The sequence below is a fragment of the Lepidochelys kempii genome, chromosome 24 (assembly GCF_965140265.1).
Source record: "Lepidochelys kempii isolate rLepKem1 chromosome 24, rLepKem1.hap2, whole genome shotgun sequence".
NCBI lineage: Eukaryota > Metazoa > Chordata > Testudines > Cheloniidae > Lepidochelys > Lepidochelys kempii.
The window spans coordinates 18702341-18725203 of record NC_133279.1 but is presented as its reverse complement, the minus strand read 5'-3'; the positions used below and the strand labels follow the sequence as shown (position 1 = coordinate 18725203).

General features: G+C 49.7%; 1 protein-coding gene across 2 annotated transcripts; it reads left to right on the top strand.

Annotated features, from left to right (window-relative positions):
• Nucleotides 1-17849: 17849 nt before the first annotated feature.
• Nucleotides 17850-21797, top strand: LOC140902419 (serine protease 1-like). Of its 2 annotated transcripts, none has more exons than XM_073322465.1 (5): nt 17850-17889; nt 19845-19995; nt 20139-20398; nt 21336-21472; nt 21646-21797. In XM_073322465.1, exons 1-5 carry the CDS (start codon nt 17850-17852, stop codon nt 21793-21795), a joined length of 738 nt encoding a protein of 245 aa, XP_073178566.1. In that variant the 3' UTR covers nt 21796-21797. The 2 variants fall into 2 exon arrangements, with proteins under 2 accessions (XP_073178566.1, XP_073178565.1); XM_073322464.1 differs by having other exon boundaries at nt 19845-20001.
• Nucleotides 21798-22863: the final 1066 nt, after the last annotated feature.

Sequence of the window (22863 nt, the reverse complement as noted above, 5' to 3'; positions counted from 1 at the left end):
ACGCCTACGCCACTGGAGACCAGGTGATGGTTCTCATCCCCATGAGAAGAAACAAACTACAAGCCGCCTGGGAAGGCCCTTTCAAGGTTGTCAAGCAACTAAGTGAGGTAAACTATGTGGTGGAGCTGTCTAAGCAGGCACACCACCACCGGGTGTACCATGTTAATATGATGAAGCCATATTATGACAGGGGGAATATGGTGTTGGCTGTGTGTGGACATTGGGAGGAGCAGGGACATAACCCTTTAGTAGATCTATTCCCTGAGACAGGAGCTGGCTCCTCCCTGGAACCAATTCTTCTCTCTGATCAGCCCAGCCCAGCCCTGCCGAGCAAGCTGAGGTCAGGGGGGTGCTGCATCCGTAGCGACAGCTGTTTTCCAACCAGCCTGGACTCACTAATCTGACTGTTCACTGGGTGGAGACAGGGTTGCACCCATCTATAAGATGCTCCTCCTTTCAAGTCACGGGGAAACTGCTCAGGACCTGGAAAGAGAGGTCCGTGACATGCTGGCTTTGGGGGTGATCCAGCCATCTTCCAGACCTTGGGCCTCGCCTGTGGTGCTGGCCCAAAAAGAACGGGTCGATCCAGTTGTGTGTGGACTATTGGAAGCTTAATGCCATCTCCGTGTCTGATGCCTACCCCATGCCCAGGCCTGACGAGCTCCTAGAGAAGCTGGGAGGAGCTTGGTACCTTACCACCATGGACCCTACAAAGGGCTACTGGCAAGTGCCGCTGGATGCAGATGCCCGGCTGAAATCGGCCTTTATCACCCCTCTGGGGCTCTATGAGTTTCTGACCCGGCCTTTCAGCCTCAAGGGGGCACCAGCCACCTTCCACTGCCTGGTTAATCAGCTCCTGAGGGGGATGGAGAGTTTTGCCGTGGCGTATATTGATGACATCTGTGTCTTTAGCCAGACCTGGGAGGACCACGTGTCCCAGGTTAGACAAGTGCTGGACCGACTCCAGGGGGCTGGGCTGACTGTAAAAGCAGAGAAGTGCAAGGTGGGGATGGCGGAAGTATCTTACCTGGGCCACCGGGTGGGGAGCGGCCGCCTAAAGCCGGAACCAGCCAAGGTGGAGGCGATCAGAGACTGGCCCGCTCCCCACACCAAAAAGCACAACCAAGCCCTTTTTGGGATGGCTGGGTATTATCGAAGATTTGTGCCACACTTTAGCTCCATAGCTGCCCCCAACACTGAGCTATGTGTAACCCTTCTGCCCGTCAGAGTTGGCAGCAACAAGGGCCAGGTTCAGTATCTAGGGGATCCATTCCAATAACACAATGGAAAACCGGCTCGAGCCCCCACCCAGTGACCTGGGACAACTATATACCACCCCCGCTGGGCGCCTCTAAGAGGCAATACTTCCCCTCTCGCAAGCACAGTCTGAGAGTAGCAAAAGCCTTTTAATAACAGAGAGAAACAATGTGGCATTTTGTTGGGGAAACACCACCAACAGGATTCATAACATAACCCATGAGCAAAACCCATCCCAAGCAAATTGGGCTGTGTCCTTTCCCTTTGGTTCTTGAGTCCAGCAACCCAAAAGTCACCCAAAGTCCCAAAAGTCCAACAACCCAGAAGTTTCTGCCCCTGGTCAGTGCAGCCCCAGAGTTCGAAAGTTTATCTGCAGAGTTTTACCTCCCAACCTGGGTGGAAATGGGAGGGTTAAGGGGCACCTTACGGCTCTGCTCCGCTCCACCAGCCGTCCCACAAATCGCTCTGCTCTGCCAGCCCCCACCCATGAGCTGCTCCAGCCACACCGCTCTGCCAGCCATCCCGCAGCAAGTCCCACAAACTGCTGCTCCGCAATATATCTTCAGGCTCCCCCAGTACTTAACACAACACTCAGTGATCTTAACTCTTAGTAATTTAGGTCTTTTGCAATTTCAGCTTGTAGTAGGGGACCCTCAGTGCTGGTACACCATTGGCTCAAAGTGAATTCAGCTCAGCAACCTGTAACTAGACTCCTAATGGAATCAAAATTAGCTCTGACATTCCACAGTAGAGGAAGAAAGTGTAATTAACATGTATAGCCCTCACCAGGGGCCCATACCACCAGGTATTCTATCCCCAGCCTCTCTCCAGTCACTGAGTTTGGAACCCATATCCCTTGCCTAGCAAGTGCTCCTGAGAAGATGGCGAGTCCCTCCATCATAACAAAAGGCCAAGTACAGTTCCACTGTCCTTGATTCACATAATCAGGATAATAATTTATTCTTCCTGCCCCAATAACAGAGAAACTGGGGATCCCACAGCAGCCAAAGTGACCATTTGGGCAGCCATGGCTCATTCTAGGCGGGGTGGGTGTGCCTATGCAAATGAGATCAGCCCCTGAAGTTCTTTTCCACAACTTGCCACACCTCACAACCAGATGTCAGGGTGGAGCTCATCCTGACTCAGCTTACATATGGAAGAAAGGGAAGCAAGACAAGGTGGTCTGGACCGAGCAGTGCCAGAGGGCTCTCTGTGCGCTGAAGGAGGCTCTGGTCAGTGCCCCAGGTCTGATAAATCCAGACTTTGACAAGCCCTTTATGGTGTTCACTGATGCCTCAGACACGGGGCTGGGTGCGGTGTTAATGCAGGCTGATGAAAAGGGGGAGAGACACCCCATCGTGTACTTGAGCAAGAAGTTGTTACCTTGGGAGCAAAACTATGGAGCCATCAAGAAGGAGTGCCTGCCTATGGTATGGGCCCTTCAGAAACTAGAGCGCTATCTCTTCGGGCGACACTTCACCATCTACACCGACCACTCTCCCCTGACCTGGCTGCACCAGATGAAAGGAGCCAACGCCAAGCTCTTGAGGTGGAGCCTGCTCCTGCAGGATTACGACATGGACGTGGTCCACGTGAAGGGAAGTGCCAACGTGATAGCGGATGCGCTGTCCCGGAGAGGGGGCCCCGAACTTCCCCAGGTCACTGGTTAGATTGTCTCTGCTCAGTTCAGTCTCGAAGGGAGGAGAGATGGGACGCAGCAGGGAGTGGGGAGTACTGACCTGGTAATGTTGTGTGGGAGTTTTACTGGTACTGTCTGCAGTGGTGGTGGGATATCAGGGTGTGACTTCACTTGAGGAATGATCAGAGGTGAAAGTAAGCCGGTATGCCCCAGTACAGCGTACTGGCAAGAGCTGGTGTGCCATACTGGGGCAGCCCAGCTTCCCCAGGGGGCAATTTAAAGGGCCTGGAGCTCCCAGCAGTGCCCCTCTGCTGGAGCCCTGGGCTAGCAGCTGTGGGGCTCCAGCGGCTATTTAAAGGGCCTGGGGCTCCCCTGCTTCTACCACCCCAGCCCTTTAAATAGCCGCCGGAGCCCCGCCACCGCTACTCCAGGGCTCCGGGGGCTACTTAAAGGGCCGGGGCTCCAGCTGCCTCTGACGCCCCGGTCCTTTAAATAGCCCCCAGAGCCCCAGGCTGCTGCTGCTACTCCAGTGGGGGAGGGGGGAAGGAGGAAGAGGAGATGGGGGGGCACTTACCTTACAGGGTGGGCTGGGGCTGGCTCTGACCCCCTCAGCCCCGCCCTTCCGCCCTAGACCCTGCACCTTCCGGGGGCCAGCGCTGGCCCCAGTGTACCGGTAAGTCACTCGACTTACTTTCACCCCTGGGGATGATACTTGAGCCTGTTACCTCAGCCCAGGAGGGGGCTGGGGCCAGGTGACACCTTCTGCCCGGGAAGCTGGACAAAGGCTGGAGGAGGAGCTGGGCTGTGGTGGGGTGAGACGGCGGGAGGGGGTTTCAGTTTTCGAGCTGGCTGGTGAAACAGCGGGTGGTCCAGCACCGGGGTCTGGGCTCCCTGCCCCCTAAGATGGACAGGACAGAGGGGTCCTGGTTTCTGTACCTACAAGAACCTGTTTGTACTTGGTTTGGGCTGTGTTCCTGTCATCCAATAAACCTCTGTTTTACTGGCTGGCTGAGAGTCTCAGTGAATCGCAGGAAGTGGGGGGTGCAGGGTGTGACTCCCCCACACGCCGTGACATCCTCCTCATCCCCCAACCCCCCATCCCATCCCACCAATCTACCTATCCCTCTCCTCATCCCCCCCGCCCCCATCCCTTCCCACCCATCTATCCTGCCTCCTCAAGCCGCCATCCCCCATCTCTTCCCACCAACCTGCCTATCCCCCTCCTCCTCCCCCCAATCTTCCCATCCCTCCACACAGACATTATGACCACCCCTCTCCCCAGACACACATCCCTCCAACCCAAGCACCCCTCCGCACACATGCAGCTCCTCCATCCCACCCCGTCCACCCAAATCCCCTCTTCCATACCTCCATACACACGGGGTCAGACGCAGAGAAGGTGGGGGGGGGGGGGGATAGGAAGGTCTGTTGCTCCACACTCAGCTGGGACAAGTGGCCCCTTGCCAGCACATCCTGCTCTCCCAGCAGTCCAGCTCCTGTCTCCTAGCCCATGAGGAGGAGGGGCACAGACTGAAAGCCTGTCCCTCACTGCCAATAGCACCACTAGTTAAACACTAGGAAAGATGGACTGTAATTCACTGCTGGGACAGCTCTGCCCAAGGCAGCAGGAGAGTACAGGGCTCAGGTTACTGTACCATCGGCATGGCTGACTTTCCGAGTCTGGGGTCGGGGCCTGTCATAAATATAAAGGGAAGGGTAAACCCCTTTGAAATCCCTCCTGGCCAGGGGAAAGCTCCTCTCACCTGTAAAGGGTTAAGAAGCTAAAGGTAACCTCGCTGGCACCTGACCAAAATGACCAATGAGGAGACAAGATACTTTCAAAAGCTGGGAGGAGGGAGAGAAACAAAGGGTCTGTGTCTGTCTGTAGTCGTCTTGGCCAGGGACAGAACAGGAATGGAGTCTTAGAACTTTTAGTAAGTAATCTAGCTAGGTATGTGTTAGATTATGATTTCTTTAAATGGCTGAGAAAAGAATTGTGCTGAATAGAATAACTATTAGTTAGAATAACTAATAAATAAAGTCTGTGTATCTTTTTTGTAACTTAAGGTTTTGCCTAGAGGGGTTCTCTATGTTTTTGAATCTAATTACCCTGTAAGATATCTACCATCCTGATTTTACAGGGTGGATTTCTTTATTTCTATTTACTTCTATTTTTTATTAAAAGTCTTCTTGTAAAACACTGAATGTTTTTTCATTGTTTTCAGATCCAAGGGTTTGGGTCTGTGGTCACCTATGCAAATTGGTGAGGCTTTTTACCAAACCTAGTCCAGGAAGTGGGGTGCAAGGTTTTGGGAAGTATTTTGGGGGGAAGGACGCGTCCAAACAGCTCTTCCCCAGTAACCAGTATTAGTTTGGTGGTGGTAGCGGCCAGTCCAAGGATAACGGGGGGAATATTTTGTACCTTGGGGAAGTTTTGACCTAAGCTGGTAAAGATAAGCTTAGGAGGTTTTTCATGCAGGTCCCCACATCTGTACCCTAGAGTTCAGAGTGGGGGAGGAACCGTGACATGGTGGCACAGTGGTGGGATTAACCTGAAATCATTTTGAGATCCAGTTGAGATTTTTTGAACTAGAAATACAGATTTTAAAAAGGAATTTTTAGGAAGTCCAGAAAGCAGCTTTGAAACTGAAAGCAGCTTGGTTTCTCTCTGCTTTGTGGCCAAGCAGAGACAAAAGGGGATTATCTTGTGAATTGCAGGTTTTCTTTGCCTGGAGGCAGGGTACTTAACTCCTGCAGGGAAATTCACAGTCTTCCAACCCAGAGGTTTTTTTTTTCTTTTCTTCCTAAAAGTAAATAGGGGGTGTGTGCTCTACCCATTTGCCTGGAGACAAAAGTGGCAGGGTTTTTTTTAGGATTTTGATTTTTTTTTGTTTTACAAGGAGCACAGGTTTGAAAAGAAATTTTTTTTTTCTTTGGGCTGGGTAAGCAGGTTTCCAAGTAGTTGGAGGTTTTTTGCTTTAATTTGGGCCCAGAGCAGAGACAAGGGAATTGTCTTTTTCTGTAGGCTGACAATCACTATCAGAGAATAGGTATTCTATTCCAGCACAGCAAAATTTTACAGCCAAGTTTTGTTTGTTTATTTCTAAACCTCGGGTGTAAAGTTAGTTAAAAACAGAGAGGTTAGAATGGCCAAATCCTCGGCTCGACTACAGCTGGAATTAGCCAAATTTCAGGCTGAGGAAAAACAAAGGGAACATGAAAGACAGATAGAACTCATGCGGCTGGAGAAGGAGGTACAGGAGGCTGCCCACAAGAGGGAAATGGAGGCAAGGAAGCATGTGGAGGAGATGGAGAGGATAAAGGCCCAGCAGAATATACCAACAAACCCTAGCAATCCTTCTCCAGGTACCACTTCCCATCCCAGAAAGTTCCCCACCTACAAGGCAGGTGATGATACTGAGGCCTTCTTAGAAAACTTCGAAAGGGCCTGCCTTGGGTACAACATCTCTACTGACCAATCCATGGTAGAGCTGAGGCCGCCGCTCAGTGGACCCTTAGCTGAGGTGGCAGCTGAAATGCCTAAAGAACATATGAACAAGTATGAACTGTTTAAATCCAAGGCGAGAGTCAGAATGGGGATAACACCCGAGCAGTCTCGTCGGAGGTTCCGAGCCCTAAGGTGGAAACCAGACATGTCATTTACCCGACATGCCTACCACATTGTGAAACATTGGGATGCCTGGATATCAGGAGCAAGTGTTGAATCTCCAGTAAATTTGCCCCTCCTAATGCAAATGGAACAATTCTTAGAGGGTGTTCCTGAGGAAATAGAAAGATACATCCTAGATGGGAAACCCAAAACTGTAATCGAGGCAGGAGAGATTGGAGCCAGATGGGTGGAGGTGGCAAAGAAGAAGAAAACTGGTCGCAGTTGGAGCGGAGACCAGAAGGGACCACCCCAGACCACACCCTATTACCGGGGGCCGCCCAAAGCCCCACCTACCTCCCAAAGAACCCTCCAGACCCCTTATCGTCCCACCACCCCGTTCTCCAGCAACCCACCTCGCCCCGGTGACCCGTCAGCTGGACGATGTTTTAAATGTAACGAGCTGGGGCATGTAAAGGCCAACTGCCCCAAGAACCCCAACAGATTACAGTTCATTGCACCGGAATCACACCAGAGGTCCACAGGCCCAGATACCTCCCAGATACCCTTGGAGTGGAGGGAAACTGTGAGTGTGGGCGGGAAGAAGGTCACCGCGTGGAGGGACACCGGAGCACAAGTGTCAGCTATCCATGCTTCCTTAGTGGACCCCAATTTAATCAACCCAGAGATCCAAGTGACGATTCAACCCTTCAAGTCCAACTCTTTCAATTTGCCTACAGCCAAGTTGCCTGTCCAGTACAAGGGCTGGTCAGGAATGTGGACTTTTGCAGTCTATGATGATTATCCCATCCCCATGCTGTTGGGGGAAGACTTGGCCAATCACGTGAAGCAGGCCAAGAGGGTGGGAACGGTCACCCGCAGCCAGGCTAAACAAGCCGTGGGGCCTAGCTCTGTTCCGGAAACTTCTATCAGGGCCCGGTCAGAGGTGATGGACCCGGACCCCAGGCCAATGTCTGCAACAGCAGTAGTGGATCCAGTCCCAGAGACCCAGACGGAACCAGTCCCAGAACCGGAACCAGCCAAACAACCAACACCAGACCCCGTGCCAGCACTGAATCCAGTACTTGCAACCTCAACACCAGAGGGCCCCACCGAACCTGAACTGGCAGCAGCCGATAACCCTACACAAGAGGCTCAGCCGGAGCCTGAATCCCAACATAGTGCACCAGCGGAGAGCGGTTCACAGTCAACAGAAACAGCTCCATCCCCTATATCGCTTCCAGAGGGACCAAGCCTATGTCCCCAATCCAATGAGGAACTGATGTCTCCAGCATCAAGGGAACAGTTCCAGACCGAACAGGAAGCAGATGAAAGCCTCCAGAGAGCGTGGACGGCGGCACGGAGCAACCCACCGCCTCTCAGCTCTTCTAATCGATCCAGAGAATTAAAGGTTTGTCAGTTTACAGCCCAGGGAGGAGACGACGCTGAGTGGCCTGAAGGTGTCTATTACGAAGGGAAATGTGCTGGTGGTGTGGAAGAGGTGAACCTCTCCATGACCCTTGGGCGTATGCAGCGACAGCAGATCCAGGAGCTGTGCACTAGCTACGCGCCAACGTTCTCAGCCACCCCAGGACTGACTGAACGGGCATACCACTCCATTGACACAGGTAATGCTCACCCAATTAGGGTCCACCCTTACCGGGTGTCTCCTCAAGCTAAAACTGCTATAGAACGGGAGATCCAGGATATGTTACAGATGGGTGTAATCCGCCCCTCTGAAAGTGCATGGGCATCTCCAGTGGTTCTAGTTCCCAAACCAGATGGGGAAATACGTTTTTGCGTGGACTACCGTAAGCTAAATGCTGTAACTCGCCCAGACAACTATCCAATGCCACGCACTGATGAACTATTAGAGAAACTGGGACGGGCCCAGTTCATCTCTACCTTGGACTTAACCAAGGGGTACTGGCAGGTACCGCTAGATGAATCTGCCAAGGAAAGGTCAGCCTTCATCACACATCTCGGGCTGTATGAATTTAATGTACTCCCTTTCGGGCTGCGAAATGCACCCGCCACTTTCCAAAGACTTGTAGATGGTCTCCTAGCGGGATTAGGAGAATATGCAGTCACCTACCTTGACGATGTGGCCATATTTTCGGATTCCTGGGCAGACCACCTGGAACATCTACAAAAAGTCCTTGAGCGCATAAGGGAGGCAGGACTAACTGTTAAGGCTAAGAAGTGTCAAATAGGCCTAAACAGAGTGACTTACCTTGGACACCAGGTGGGTCAAGGAACTATCAGCCCCCTACAGGCCAAAGTGGATGCTATCCAAAAGTGGCCTCTCCCAAAGTCAAAGAAACAGGTTCAATCCTTCTTAGGCTTGGCCGGTTATTACAGACGATTTGTACCGCACTACAGCCAAATCGCTGCCCCACTGACAGACCTAACCAAAAAGAAACAGCCAAATGCTGTTCAGTGGACCGGAAAGTGTCAGAAGGCCTTTAACCAGCTTAAAGCGACACTCATGTCTGACCCTGTACTAAGGGCCCCAGACTTTGACAAACCGTTCCTAGTAACCACAGATGCATCCGAGCGTGGTGTGGGAGCAGTTTTAATGCAGAAAGGACCTGATCAAGAATTCCACCCTGTAGTGTTTCTCAGCAAAAAACTGTCTGAGAGGGAAAGCAACTGGTCAGTCACTGAAAAAGAATGTTATGCCATTGTCTACGCTCTGGAAAAGCTACGCCCATATGTTTGGGGACGACGTTTCCACCTGCAAACCGACCATGCTGCACTAAAGTGGCTTCACACCGTCAAAGAAACTAACAAAAAACTTCTTCGGTGGAGTTTAGCTCTCCAAGATTTTGATTTCGACATCCAACACATCTCAGGAGCTTCTAACAAAGTGGCTGATGCACTCTCCCGTGAAAGTTTCCCAGAATCAACTGGTTAAAATCGTCCTTGAGATGTGGAAAATATTGTTGGTCTTTATGTACTTGGTAGTATATTTAGAGATGCATGTGTCTTATTAACTCTGTTTTCCTAGAGCTCCAGGAAGAAATCCCAGCCAGTGTTTCACCCTAGCTGAGATTTGGGGGGCGTGTCATAAATATAAAGGGAAGGGTAAACCCCTTTGAAATCCCTCCTGGCCAGGGGAAAGCTCCTCTCACCTGTAAAGGGTTAAGAAGCTAAAGGTAACCTTGCTGGCACCTGACCAAAATGACCAATGAGGAGACAAGATACTTTCAAAAGCTGGGAGGAGGGAGAGAAACAAAGGGTCTGTGTCTGTCTGTAGTCGTCTTGGCCGGGGACAGAACAGGAATGGAGTCTTAGAACTTTTAGTAAGTAATCTAGCTAGGTATGTGTTAGATTATGATTTCTTTAAATGGCTGAGAAAAGAATTGTGCTGAATAGAATAACTATTTCTGTCTGTGTATCTTTTTTGTAACTTAAGGTTTTGCCTAGAGGGGTTCTCTATGTTTTTGAATCTAATTACCCTGTAAGATATCTACCATTCTGATTTTACAGGGGGGATTTCTTTATTTCTATTTACTTCTATTTTTTATTAAAAGTCTTCTTGTAAAACACTGAATGTTTTTTCATTGTTTTCAGATCCAAGGGTTTGGGTCTGTGGTCACCTATGCAAATTGGTGAGGCTTTTTACCAAACCTTGTCCAGGAAGTGGGGTGCAAGGTTTTGGGAAGTATTTTGGGGGGAAGGACGCATCCAAACAGCTCTTCCCCAGTAACCAGTATTAGTTTGGTGGTGGTAGCGGCCAGTCCAAGGATAACGGGGGGAATATTTTGTACCTTGGGGAAGTTTTGACCTAAGCTGGTAAAGATAAGCTTAGGAGGTTTTTCATGCAGGTCCCCACATCTGTACCCTAGAGTTCAGAGTGGGGGAGGAACCGTGACAGGGCCCCATCACACCCCTTGCTGTACACACCGGAGACAGACCCTGGGCCAGAGCTCACAGTCTAAGCAGCCAGCCAGTAAGGAGCTTCCTTTGCTCTGTAGCCCTGTCTGTACTGGAGAAGAGCCAAGGTCCCCAATGGCCCAGTGCAGGCACAGCCTTGGCAAGACCTCCTACAGGAAGGGAGCCATCAGGCAACAACCCTGCCATTCTCACAACTTCCTCCAGGTGCACACTGCATTCCTCTCTCAAAGCTTATTGGGATTTGCCAGGACAGGGGTGTTAGGGGGCTTATTCCTTCACCCACTTACTTCCCTGGTCCTTCTCGCATGAACAGAGAGCAACAATACCCGAAGTCCAAAGGTGCAAACAATTCGATGTTTATTGGGGTGAACTTCCAGCAAGCATGATTCCAGTTTCCTTCCTTAGTATCCTCCTTCCCAGCTCTGACACCACAGAGCCTTACACCTGTGTCCCTGTTCCCATTCCTACCCTTAGCCAAACATGATTCCAACTTCCTTACTCCCATTCCCTGTTCCCATTTCCCCCTTTAGCAAAACATGATTCCAATTTTCTTACCCCCATTCCCTGTTCCCATCTCACACACCCACATGCCCATGCCCACCCCCACCCACACCCACATCACTTCCTCATTGACTACAGATTATATAGTAAAACTTGAGTTCTGCTTAGCTATACCTTAACCAATCATTTTCCTGAAATTTAACTAACCAATCCTAACATATTGTAACATGATTATGTAACCAATTATATCCCACCACCTTAATTAGTTTACACCTAGCAAAATTAATTATACAGCAGACAGGAACAATCACAGAACCAGACAGAGATTATACAGACAAACAACAGCAAAGTGGGAACTATAATGACAAGACAATACAGAAGTGAGGATTTCACATCCCAGCTATTGATAAGTGAGTTCTTGCCAGACAGGATGCTATCAAACTAAGTTTCCTTTTACATTTTCTAGGAGGTGATAGGAATACAATCCTGTCCTGATAGTGCCTAACAGCCCAATAGCACCTTATTTCAATGTGACTAGTTTGGAATGTGAGGAGGTGACCGGTCGCTTCCCAGCTTATGGCTGCCCCTGCTGCTTAGCCAAAGGCCTTAGCCTAAGAACAGGGCCACAAACTGTCACAGGGAGAGAAGGCCCTTACACCAGCAGACAGTGATTTTGATTCTTTCTTTTATACCTCTATCACTAGCCAAGTGATAAGAATACACCTAAATTCTTAGAGTATAGGCCTTTACAGACAGGCCTGAACATCTATATCCTAACAAGGGGGCTTAACAGAGACCTGTCACAGTCGATAGCATGGGGTCTTCAGCAACCACAGAATCGACGGCCAGGGCCCACACTGACTGCAACGGGAGAGTGCCCCCATTCACATCCCCACCTTGTTCCCTGCCCTACAGCGCCTCCTACTGCCATGATGGGGTACTGGGGCCAGCACTGACTGTGAGGTGAAAGTGCCCCTATTCCCATCCCCACCTTGCTCTGTGCAATACAGCACCCCCTAGTGCCAAAACCGGGTACTGGGGCCAGCACTGACTGAATGGGGACAGCACCCCCTAAGAGACCCCAACCCACTGACTGTAACACAGCAACCCCTAACAGTGCACTTGGGCATTGACTGCAAGGGAAGAGCATCTCTACTGAGCTCCCATCCCACTCCCTGTAGCAACCTGGGTTTTTACTATGGCCAACTGTTAGGAATGGGACCCTGAAGTCCAGACACCTGCCATTGGACCGCTCCTATGGTGCATATTGACGTGTCTACTACTAGAAAAATAAATCTGACTAAGAATCAGAAATAAACAAGTCAGTCATACTTTAGCACATGATTCATTGCAAGGTAAGGTAAAGCGCTCTGGGCGGCTTTATTGTGGTACAAAGTGCAAGTGTAGCCAAGCCTGTAGATTCTGTGAGTGAACAGTCTGTGTCTCAGGTTCAGAGGGAAGACTGGGTAGATGGCAGGTCTACTCTCACCTCTAGACACTTTGGATATGACTTGTAGTCTCTCAGTGAACTTAACATCTAATTCTGTGTGGAAGCAGAAGTTGGTAAGGGAAGGACAACAGTTGTTAGTGAAAATGGATGGTATCTCTTTAAGACAGAGTCCAGCCTTGGAATCAGTAGCAGTTAAGGATCTGAAAACTGGTGAACTGGCTCCTGTCTGGTAATGCAAATTACTTGACTGACTGGGAGAAGACTTGCTAATAGCTAGTTTCAGAGTAGCAGCCCTGTTAGTCTGTATCCGCAAAAAGAAAAGGAGTACTTGTGGCACCTTAGAGACTAACACATTTATTTGAGCATAAGCTTTCGTGAGCTTCAGCTCACTTCATCGGATGCATGCAGCGGAAAGGAGATTCTCCACTACATGCATCTGATGAAGTGAGCTGTAGCTCACAAAAGCTTATGCTCAAATAAATCTGTTAGTCTCTAAGGTACTACAAGTCCTCCTTTTCTTTTTGCTAATAGCTGTTAGCATAGACGGCACACCCAATCAGCCAGTGAATTCTGTTAAGCAAGAGAAATCAGGGTTTGATCCTTCAGGACAGGAAGGAAAGAGAGACCTTAATTTTGCAAAGGGAAGCCACAGGCTAACCCTAAAAGGCCCAAACCTCAATGGTATTGAGCCAAAGGTGTGGCATGACAAAAATGATTGTAAATGGACACTTGCAATGAATTTCTTGTTATTGCTAATGGTAATTCTTGTAACTAATGTGTTGCTATTACCAAAAACTGTAAAAATGTGCAATGTGCCCAATCTTTTGGAAAATCCCTTGAATATGTTAAAAGCTATACATAAGATCACACTTTATGTAAAAGGCCTTGTTATGCTGATGTTGCACAGTTAATGCCTGTGAACAGTCTTGGAACTGATGTGCTGTATGAAAGGGGAAACTAAGGCACACTACCAAATTGCTTTCATGGCTAAATGCCAAGATTTCTATACCATGGACAACATCAATGTCTACATTGACTTGATGTTAATTGGGTTTCAAACATTTGCCAGAGCTTGTATGGATAAAGTAGCTATGTTCTTGAGCTCTTGGCAAGATCACGTGAGACATACAGGAACTACGCTGCAAGAGCAGATCCAATCCACTATTGTTCTCACCAAGTTTTACCTTGAGTTTGTAAAGAGATTCATTCATGTTATAGAACATGACTTTGATAAACCATTTCTGTTATACACTGGTACGGCTTCTAACCCAATACTAACTGTAGTAAGACAGAACCAAGGATGGGGAGCTCTTGGGATGCAGTCAGTGATGTTTGTGTCATCCCTTCCTGCATCAATTTTGCTTTGGGGGTGTGACATTATTGACATAATCTGGGACCGTATAGAACATTGTTGCAACTAAGGTCCTGTAGTGGCACCAAATCTTGTATAAAAGGGGTCAAATAAGGTATCTAAGACAAGGTTTTGGTTTGCTGGTTAGGATTATGCTGTCTATATGTGTGTATCATTTTTGTAGTTAAAGTTATGAATATTGGCTCTATACTGTCTGTATTTCAAACTTATGCTATGCTTCTGAGTGACACCCCAGACAAGTTGGTGTCAGCTCTGCCTAGCCTGCTGGATGGCCCATTAAGGACCATCAGCTATACCAATGACCCACTGAGAGAAGGCAGATAGGCCTTGTGACTCAGCAAAGTATGCAGGGACTTGCCCATGTGACTCCAAACTCCATTTTGCTGTAATTTTCCACAGTAAGAACAAAGAGGTGTTCTTACACCTGGAAAAGATGATAAAAGGCTGATGCCTTATCTCCATCTGGTCTTCAATCCTGCTTCTTACCTCTGGAGGGACTTTGCTACAAACAGAACCTCTAAACAAAGGACTGATGACCCATCCCAGTTGTGGATGCACTCCAGAGACTTGATTTGAACCTGCCGTTTATTCCATCACTGGTGCAAGCCTGAACCAAGAACTTTGCCATTACTGGTCATGACCCGGTTATGTAATTGATTCCATTTAACCAATTCTTGCTCTCATCTATATCTTTTTACTTTTATGAATAAACCTTTAGATTCTAAAGGATTGGCGTGATTTGTGGGTAAGATCTGATTTGTATATTGACCTGGGTCTGGGGCTTGGGTCTTTGGGATCGAGAGAACCTTTTTTCTTTTACTGGGGTGTAGGTTTTCATCACCATTTGTCCCCATAATGAGTGGCACTGGTGGGGATACTGGGAAACTGGAGTGTCGAAGGGAATTGCTTGTGTGACTTGTGGTTAGCCAGTGGGGTGAGACCAAAGTCTGCTCTGTTTGGCTGGTTTGGTTTGCCTTAGAGGTGGAAAAACCCCAGCCTTGGGCTGTAACTGCCCTGCTTGAATCATAGAATATCAGGGGTGGAAGGGACCTCAGGAGGTCATCCAGTCCAACCCCCTGCTCAAAGCAGGACCAATCCCCAGTTTTTGGCCCAGATCCCTAAATGGCCCCCTTGAGGATTGAACTCACAACCCTGTGTTCAGCAGGCCAATGCTCAAACCACTGAGCTATGCCTCCCCGCAATTTGTCCTGCATTGGCACTCTCAGTTGGGTCCCATCAGAACCAGCATCATTACAACTGGCTACCACAGTAAACAGAGGGAGCCCCTGTGCAATAGCATGTGTGGAAAAGCCTGGTGGCCTTAGCTGGGCTGATCTGGAGCTAAGCTGTGAGCTAGGCCTCTCTGAGCAAAGGCTACTCTCCTGTTGCTTTTTTAGCCAATGATGCCGCCCCCCAGCCTCTGACCAATCCCAGGAGCACACGAAGCGCTTCAGCAACTCAGGTCAGTCTAACTTCAATATCTGGGCAGACAGGGGAACAAGGATTAGGAAATCCATTGGAAAGCCTCTAGAGAAGATCAGGGTGATAAGCAATAGCCAACCGCTTCATCGGAGGTTTTAAGACCAGGCTGGACAAACATTTGCCAAGGAGATCTTGATACGCTTAATCCTGCCAGCGTGGGGGATGGCCTGGCTCAGTCGTTCTCAACCAGGGGTACCTGTATCAATGTGGGTACCCCCAGAGGTCTTCCAGGGGGTACATCAACTCATCTAGATTACAACAGGCTACACATAAAGCACTAGTGAAGTCAGCACAAATGACAATTCCATACAGATGCTACATATATAACCACATTAGACACTGAAATGTGAGTATGTTGGATCATATTAAAGAAGTTCTGTATTAAAATCACAAATGAGTTTGATTCCCCATAGTTCAAATTCCAGGGTATTACTAATTAAGAGGTCTCTTGGTTTTTGGTACTGTTTCTCTCCCTCTATGTGTGAAACTTGCAAGCTGCTAACTGTGTTAGTACATTCTAAGACAGAGTCTGTTCTCAAAGCAGTTCACAGAGAGAGAGACTCAAAACAATACTCTAACAACAGAAACAGCACCCAGAGACTCCCCGCCCTTTTGTTGTATTAACAATTGTCATTAAAATAGAGATAGAGGATGTATGTGGATGGATGCTTGGTGTGGATAATAACTGAATGATCAGGGAGGTGCCAGCCTAAGAATCCAGTGTCCATCGGCTGAAGAAGGCGTCAAGTGGAAATAACCAGAGCCCCCCCTCCCGCCCCCAGAGGGCAGACTGGAATCCACCCAACAGCCTCAAGAATGGGAGAACCAAAGAACAAGATAACATCTTGGAGCCGTCAGGAATGTGCTATCTGCTGATTGATTCAGCAACAGCATGATGAAGCAATTCCCATAGACTGGCATAGGAAGAAATTCCTATAAAAATAGACTCTAAAAAGTGAGAACTTTGGGGTCTGATTCTGCAAACCAACTTCCAGGAGCATCAGATGAGCATCTGACAAGGCCCTGCTCCCTCCTCATGTCCAGGCCACCTGGCCAGTGGCTTGGCATGAGCAACTCTAAGGCTGGTAACTATGATAACAACCTTGCAGAACCTGTGTGTGTGGGTGTGTGTTTGTATGAATGAATGTGAGAATAAATTTGAGATTGAATGGAATGTTATAGCTATAACTAACTGCTTACTATGATTCTTTCTGTATTCACAATAAATGTGGTATTTTGCCTTTTTCCCTTTAATAAGATCCTGCTGGTTTTTATTTTATTGGTACAACAAGTACAATATTTATATTCCAACTGATTTATTTTATATGATAAAAATGAGAAAGTGGCCATCTTTCAGTACCAGGGAGCTGTGACACTTTTGCATTTTTATGTCTGATTTTGTAAGCAAGTAGTGAAACCTGGGAGGCACACAAGACAAATCAGACGCAAATAAGACCCCTGACAGGGGTACAGGAGTCTCGGAAGGTTGAGAGTTACATGGCTAGATGACCTCGAGGTCCCTTTCCACCCTACCTTTCTAGGAGATGTCTGTGTGTGGTTCTTGCCCCTATCTCTCTGTGCGATAGCTGAAACCACACTGAGATCTGCATACTCAGTTACGCAAGAACAGCAGTGATACAGGAAAGCAAACAGCATAAGCAAGGAAATAGCATGGCCTAGAGCAGCGGTTCTCAAACTTCATGGCACAATGACCCCTTTCTGACAACAAAAATTACTACACAGCCCCATGAGGTGGGGGGACCAAAGCCTGAGCCTGCCTGAGCCCCACTGCCCTGGGTGGGAGGGCCAGAATGGAATCCCAAGGGCTTCAGCCCCAGGCAGGGGGCTTGTAACCTGAGCCCTGCAGCCCTTGGCTGAAGGCTTTTGCCCTGGGCGGTGGTGCTTGGGCTTTGGCCCCAGCATGTCTAAGCCAGCCCTGGCCACCCCATTAAAATAGGGTCGCAACCCACATTGGAATCCCAACCCACCGTTTGAGACCTGCTGGCCTAGAGCAGTGACTTTCGCACTTTAGCAAGCACAAAACCAGCGCAACGTGTCTCAGCACCAAAATGGTACCTCCCGTAGCACAGCGCCCCCTAATGCCGTGCCAGGGTCCTGCGGTCAGCCCTAGCCGCAAGGGGAGAGCGTCCCCGACTCAGACCCACCTTACTCCCTGCAGTACAGCACCCCTGAGCTCTGGGTGGGGGAATGGGGTCGGCTCCATGAGGAGAGAGTGCCCCCCTATTGAGCTCCCACCACCCCCTAGCACTGAACTGGGGCATTAGTATCAGCACTGACTGTGAGAGGAGAGAGCCCCCCTACTGAGGTCCCATCCCACTCACTGAAGACAGCTGTTAAGAGAGGTCTCTGGAACGCCTGCCATTGTACTGCACTTATGGTGCATATTGAGGGGTCTGGTATTAGAAGAATCAATCTGGCTAAGAATCAGAAATAAAGACGTCAGTTGTATTTTAAGGCATTATTCATTGCCCTATCAGTGGCTCATGTGAAAGCTGCATCTGCTGCCCACATGGAGAAATCCCCAGCAAGCAGATTAGGAATAAACTTTCCATAACAGCACCCCTATAAATACCTGAGGGCTGGGGCTTGTTCTTTCATGTCCAACAGCCTGGATAGAAGTATGACAATGTGGCTCGTACTGGCGTTGCTTGCGGTGGCAGGTAATTATCTTGTGTGCAGCCAGGCTAGCTTGTGGAGCTCGGTAGTGACGAGGGGCCAGGACCTAGCTGCAAAATCAGAGTGAAATTAAACAGGCTCCAGCTAAGGGTTAGAATGAAACAAAGTGTAATTTCTGCAGGAGCTAGTGCATTAGTAAAGGAGCAGCTGAAACCTCTGGGTTTGCCTGGGCATCTCTGCATTAGGGGTGGATGAAGGGCCAGGTCCTCTGCTGTGTCCTGGCTCTGCCCAGCAGGAGTGGAGGCGTGTGTTGATTAATATATCCTGGGCTAGTGTTTATATATCTCACATTATCAATAGGAATATATCAGTAAGTATTAAGCACATAAGAATAATATAACAGTAGTTACATAGCCTAGAGTGGCCTATGCTTGTTATAGAACCCTACTCACTTATGCTGAGTGTCCCATAACCTCTTGCATTTACTAAAGAAAGTTTTGGCTTAAGCAAATAAGGAAGCTGTCAAGCCCAGGACAGATGACAGCTTTACCATAGCACCAGATAGGGAGTTGCTCTTACAGGCCTATACTGGAATGTCCCTAAGGAAAAGGACAAGACATGATCGTTCTACCCTCGCTCAGACCCAGGAGGTGCCTTCATGCCCTTTGTTCCCTGGAATGCAAGTCTTCAGAACAAACCTGATACGGGTAGGACATGGTACCAGGACAACAAGGTAGAAAGCTGATTAGTTAAATCTAGCTTCAGATTACATACACAGCACCTTGTACTTGTAAACAGGCAGGACATAAAAAGATGGCTTTAGGGGCGTAACTTTGTGAGCATACCTTCTGTGTCAGGTAAATGTAACAATGCTGAATGAGACAGCTTCCTGGAGACTGGTATTGTATAGAACCTTTTCCCTGCACTTTCTTATTATTGGCTTTCAGCAATAAACCTCACTGATCCTGGTTATTTGGTCACTTGAATCTACCTCATAACAAACCGAAGTGTAGTCAAGCAACTGCCTATGCAATTTAACAATCAATGCAGATAAATGGGAACAGAGCAGTGGCCCATTGCCGCACAGGAGAGGGCCCTGTCTATCTAACAGTGGTATTTAAAATGACTGTTACCAAAATAAGGCCCCTAATCCAGCAACATATACTGCGCAAACCCAATGGGCTGACTCACCTGAGTAAGGTCATATGTATGTACGAGTGTTTGCAGGATTGGGGCCTAAGCAATGAATCCCACAAGCCAAATGGGCATCCTAGACTCACACGTGCGCAGTCTGTGCCACCTTGCCAGTGCTCACAAGAGTTTAAAGCTCCTGACAACAGACACCTTCCCTCCCCTGCAGATTGTAAACAAGGCCCTTTATCTCTCTAAGAGTTTATCCCAATGATGTTGGAGGGTCATTTTCAATGTCTAAAATGTTCCCATGTCACTGATCATGGCAGAGACTGGTGCAAAAGCCTGGGTTCTATTCACCCTGTATGGGATTTATTCACCTTCTGCATTTTGCTCGTCTCAGGCAAGTGGAACAAGGCTCAGCAGTTTCATTACCTGGCTTCTGTCCGCATGAGTCAAGGCTCTTGTGGTGTGTTTCCAACACAGCAAGAAAATGTAAAAAACCCAAGGAGAGACAGCAGCAGTCCCCCAATCCCACAGTCTGACCTGTATGGAGAGCACTAGCCCATTGGAGTCCCACTGAGAGAACATCTGCGTGGATCCCACTGCACGAGTAGGCCCATGGGCCCATTAAAGCAACACTCCTGGTTTTAGGTTCTCTAAAGTCCTCCACGTACAAAATTCACACCTGAAGGATTCGACACACTAACAGCATCCACCCTGGTCAGCGCCAGAGCCCACCACCAGCTCGTCAGACCCAAAGCGGGGACAGGAACAAGAGTCCAGAGCTTTCCCAGCCCCGCCGCATGCATTGCCGCTTCATTACAAATGTCACCCATGTAATCCAGTGAACGCTTTCTCCCCACAGCTGCTGCACCACACGGAGGAGACAAGATTGTCGGGGGATACGAGTGCACCCCCCATTCACAGCCCTGGCAGGTCTCCCTTAATGTCGGGTACCATTTCTGTGGTGGATCCCTCATTACGGACCAGTGGGTGGTGTCAGCTGCCCACTGCTGGTACTAGTAAGTGAGGAACTCAGCGTCTGTGTGTGCGTGTCACTGTGTCTTCATTGCAGTACCAGGGGGGTGGGAGCAGGCTGAGATTACAGGGGCTGGTGGGTCCTGTCCAGAGGGGCTCTGAGCCACCGTTTGTTTCCCAGCCCCAACTCCATGCAGGTGATCCTGGGAGACCACAACATCCAGGTCTTTGAACATACCGAGCACCTGATGCGCATTGAGACCATCGTGTGGCACCCCAGCTATGACTACCAGACAATGGACCACGACATCATGCTCATCAAGTTGGCCCACCCTGTCCAGACTGACGCCTACGTCCAGCCCGTTCTCCTGCCGACCGCCTGCCCAGCTGCTGGCACTTCCTGTGTGGTGTCGGGATGGGGCAATATCCTCAGTGACGGTGGTGAGTTTAGCCCTCTCTCTGTCTCAGGAGCTCCCAGGCTGCTCAACACCATCATCTGCTGATAACACGGCACACAATGTGCCAGGCATTTGTGGACGTCCCTGCCCAGAGAACTCCTAGTCCAAGCACAGACACGGAGAGGCAGGGTTGGGGGGAGGTACAGCAAACAGGGATTTTATACAAGTGGGGCACCCTGACCTGGCCTGCCAAACCGCACTGGAGCCCCCTTCCACAACCCTAGTGATGAGCTCTGAGCCCATCTCTGTGCACCCTCCACCCTGTATTAACACTGCCCGGACCTGGCCAGCTGGCACAGCCCAGAGGTTAGTGTCCACTGAGGCTGGCTGTGAACTGGTGCCTCGAACGGCGACAGGTGCATGGAGTTAGCACAAGGCACTTGTTCACATACCTGAGAAAACAAAGGCCGGATACAAGGTGATGGGTATTGCCAACAGTAACTAAACCATCCTCACATGTGCCCCTTCCCCACCCCACAGGGAGCCCAACCCCATTTTACAGAGGGGGAACTAAGCCAGAGCTCCTCCAGAGCTGTGGAAATAGCCCAGGAGTCCTGACTCCCCCGCTCCACACACACCCTACTCTAACCCACTAGCCCCTATTCCTCCTTCAGAGCCAGGATAGGACCCAGGAGTCCCAGCTCCCGGCCCCCCCGCTCTAATCCACTAGACCCCACACCCTCCCAGAGTTGGGGAGGAAACCCAGGAGTCCTGACTCCCACGCCCACCCTGCTCTAACCCACTAGCCCCTACTCCCCTCCCAGAGCCAGGGAGAGAATCCAGGCACGCTCACACCCACTTTCACATTCAGAGTATTCTGCCTCCCTGACTAGTGTTCAGGATAGCGATTTTATCCCTCCAGGATGCAGCATGGGAAGGAGGAGAATGCCTAGTGCTAACAATTCCCCTCTACCTTTCAGTGTTCAGCCCATACAACCTGCAGTGCGTCAACATCCCCATCCTCAGCAACGCAGAGTGCGAGGGCTCCTACCCTGGGATGATCACCAACACCATGCTGTGCGCTGGCTACCTGGAGGGAGGCAAGGATGCATGCCAGGTGAGGGCTAATGGCCACGGCCCTGTCAGGCTGTTAGAGAGACTCTAGCCCTCCTGCCAGCAAACAGGGGGAAGGACCTGGGGACTGCATGCAGTATAATGGACTGGGGAGGTACGGTGACTTTAACCGTCCCTTAATTTGCTGGCATCTCCTTCCTCTCAACTTACACACAGGGAGACTCTGGTGGTCCACTGGTCTGCAACGGGGAGCTGCAGGGCATTGTGTCCTGGGGGATCGGCTGTGCCCAGAAGGACCAACCCGGTGTCTACACCAAAGTCTGCTCCCTGCTGCCCTGGATCGAGAGTACCATGGCTGCCAACTAGTTCAGACAGAATGCTTCACGTCTGGGAACATGTACGCTCTCACCGCTCCACTGGACCCAGACGAGGGGAAGAAGGAGGGCATCTCAGTGTGGGTTGGTGCACTACCACTGTAATGCATAGCCAGAGCGAGTGCAAGAGGTGGCAATAAATCCAGCTGACCCCACAAGTTATTCCTGTTTGTGTTGTGCTCTGGGTCCTGACGATTACAGGCTCAGCTAATTAATAATAATTAACATAGCAACTAGCCGTTTTAAGGCCAGAAGAGACCTAGTCCGATCCCCGGAACAGCACAAGCCAGAGAATCTTTCCCAGCGACTCCTGCACTATAGGGAAATGTTCTGCCCTCTTTGTGCCCCCTTTTTATTCAGTGCTTCTCAAACAGTCCCCGAACCTGCAATCAGATCCGAAGGCACAGAAGGTCACCAGGGCCTGACGACACAGATCCCGCTGCACACTCAGTGCCACGCAGTCACATCAGTAACTCACCCAGCGCCGCATGTTTGCACTTTCTGTAGTAAAGGGCACGGGTTTAAAAGTGTGCTGGGGCTGGGTGCTAGGCGCCGACCCCCACCCCCAGACACTGCACACATATACCCTGAGAGGTAAGTTTCAGAGTGGTCCTTGTGGCACCTTAGAGACTAACAAATTTATTTGGGCAGAAGTTAAGTTCCTCTCCGCCAGCCCCCATCAGAGTATTAAGGCTTTCAAGACAGATTGTGGAAACACAGGAAAGGCACATAGTGGGGTTGGGTGTTTCCGTGCAGTGCACAACAGTACAATTTTGGGTTTACACTCCCGAGGGGGTGTGCACTTGAGTACTAGGCAATTCCCGAGCTGAGTCTTCCCACGCAGAGCTGATTTCAGTGTCTGTGTCTTTCTGCAGCTGGGTGTGTCCCTACCTGTGTGTGTGCTGGAGGAGGCTTGAGGGCCTGGCTCAGCAGGAAAGGGTGAGGGAGCCGAGGCTGGTGGAACAGGCGGGCTCAGATGTATCCCAGTATATCAGGTAGCACCCTGGAAGGTGGGGGGCTAGCCATCACAACAACAGCATAAGAATGGCCATAATGGGTG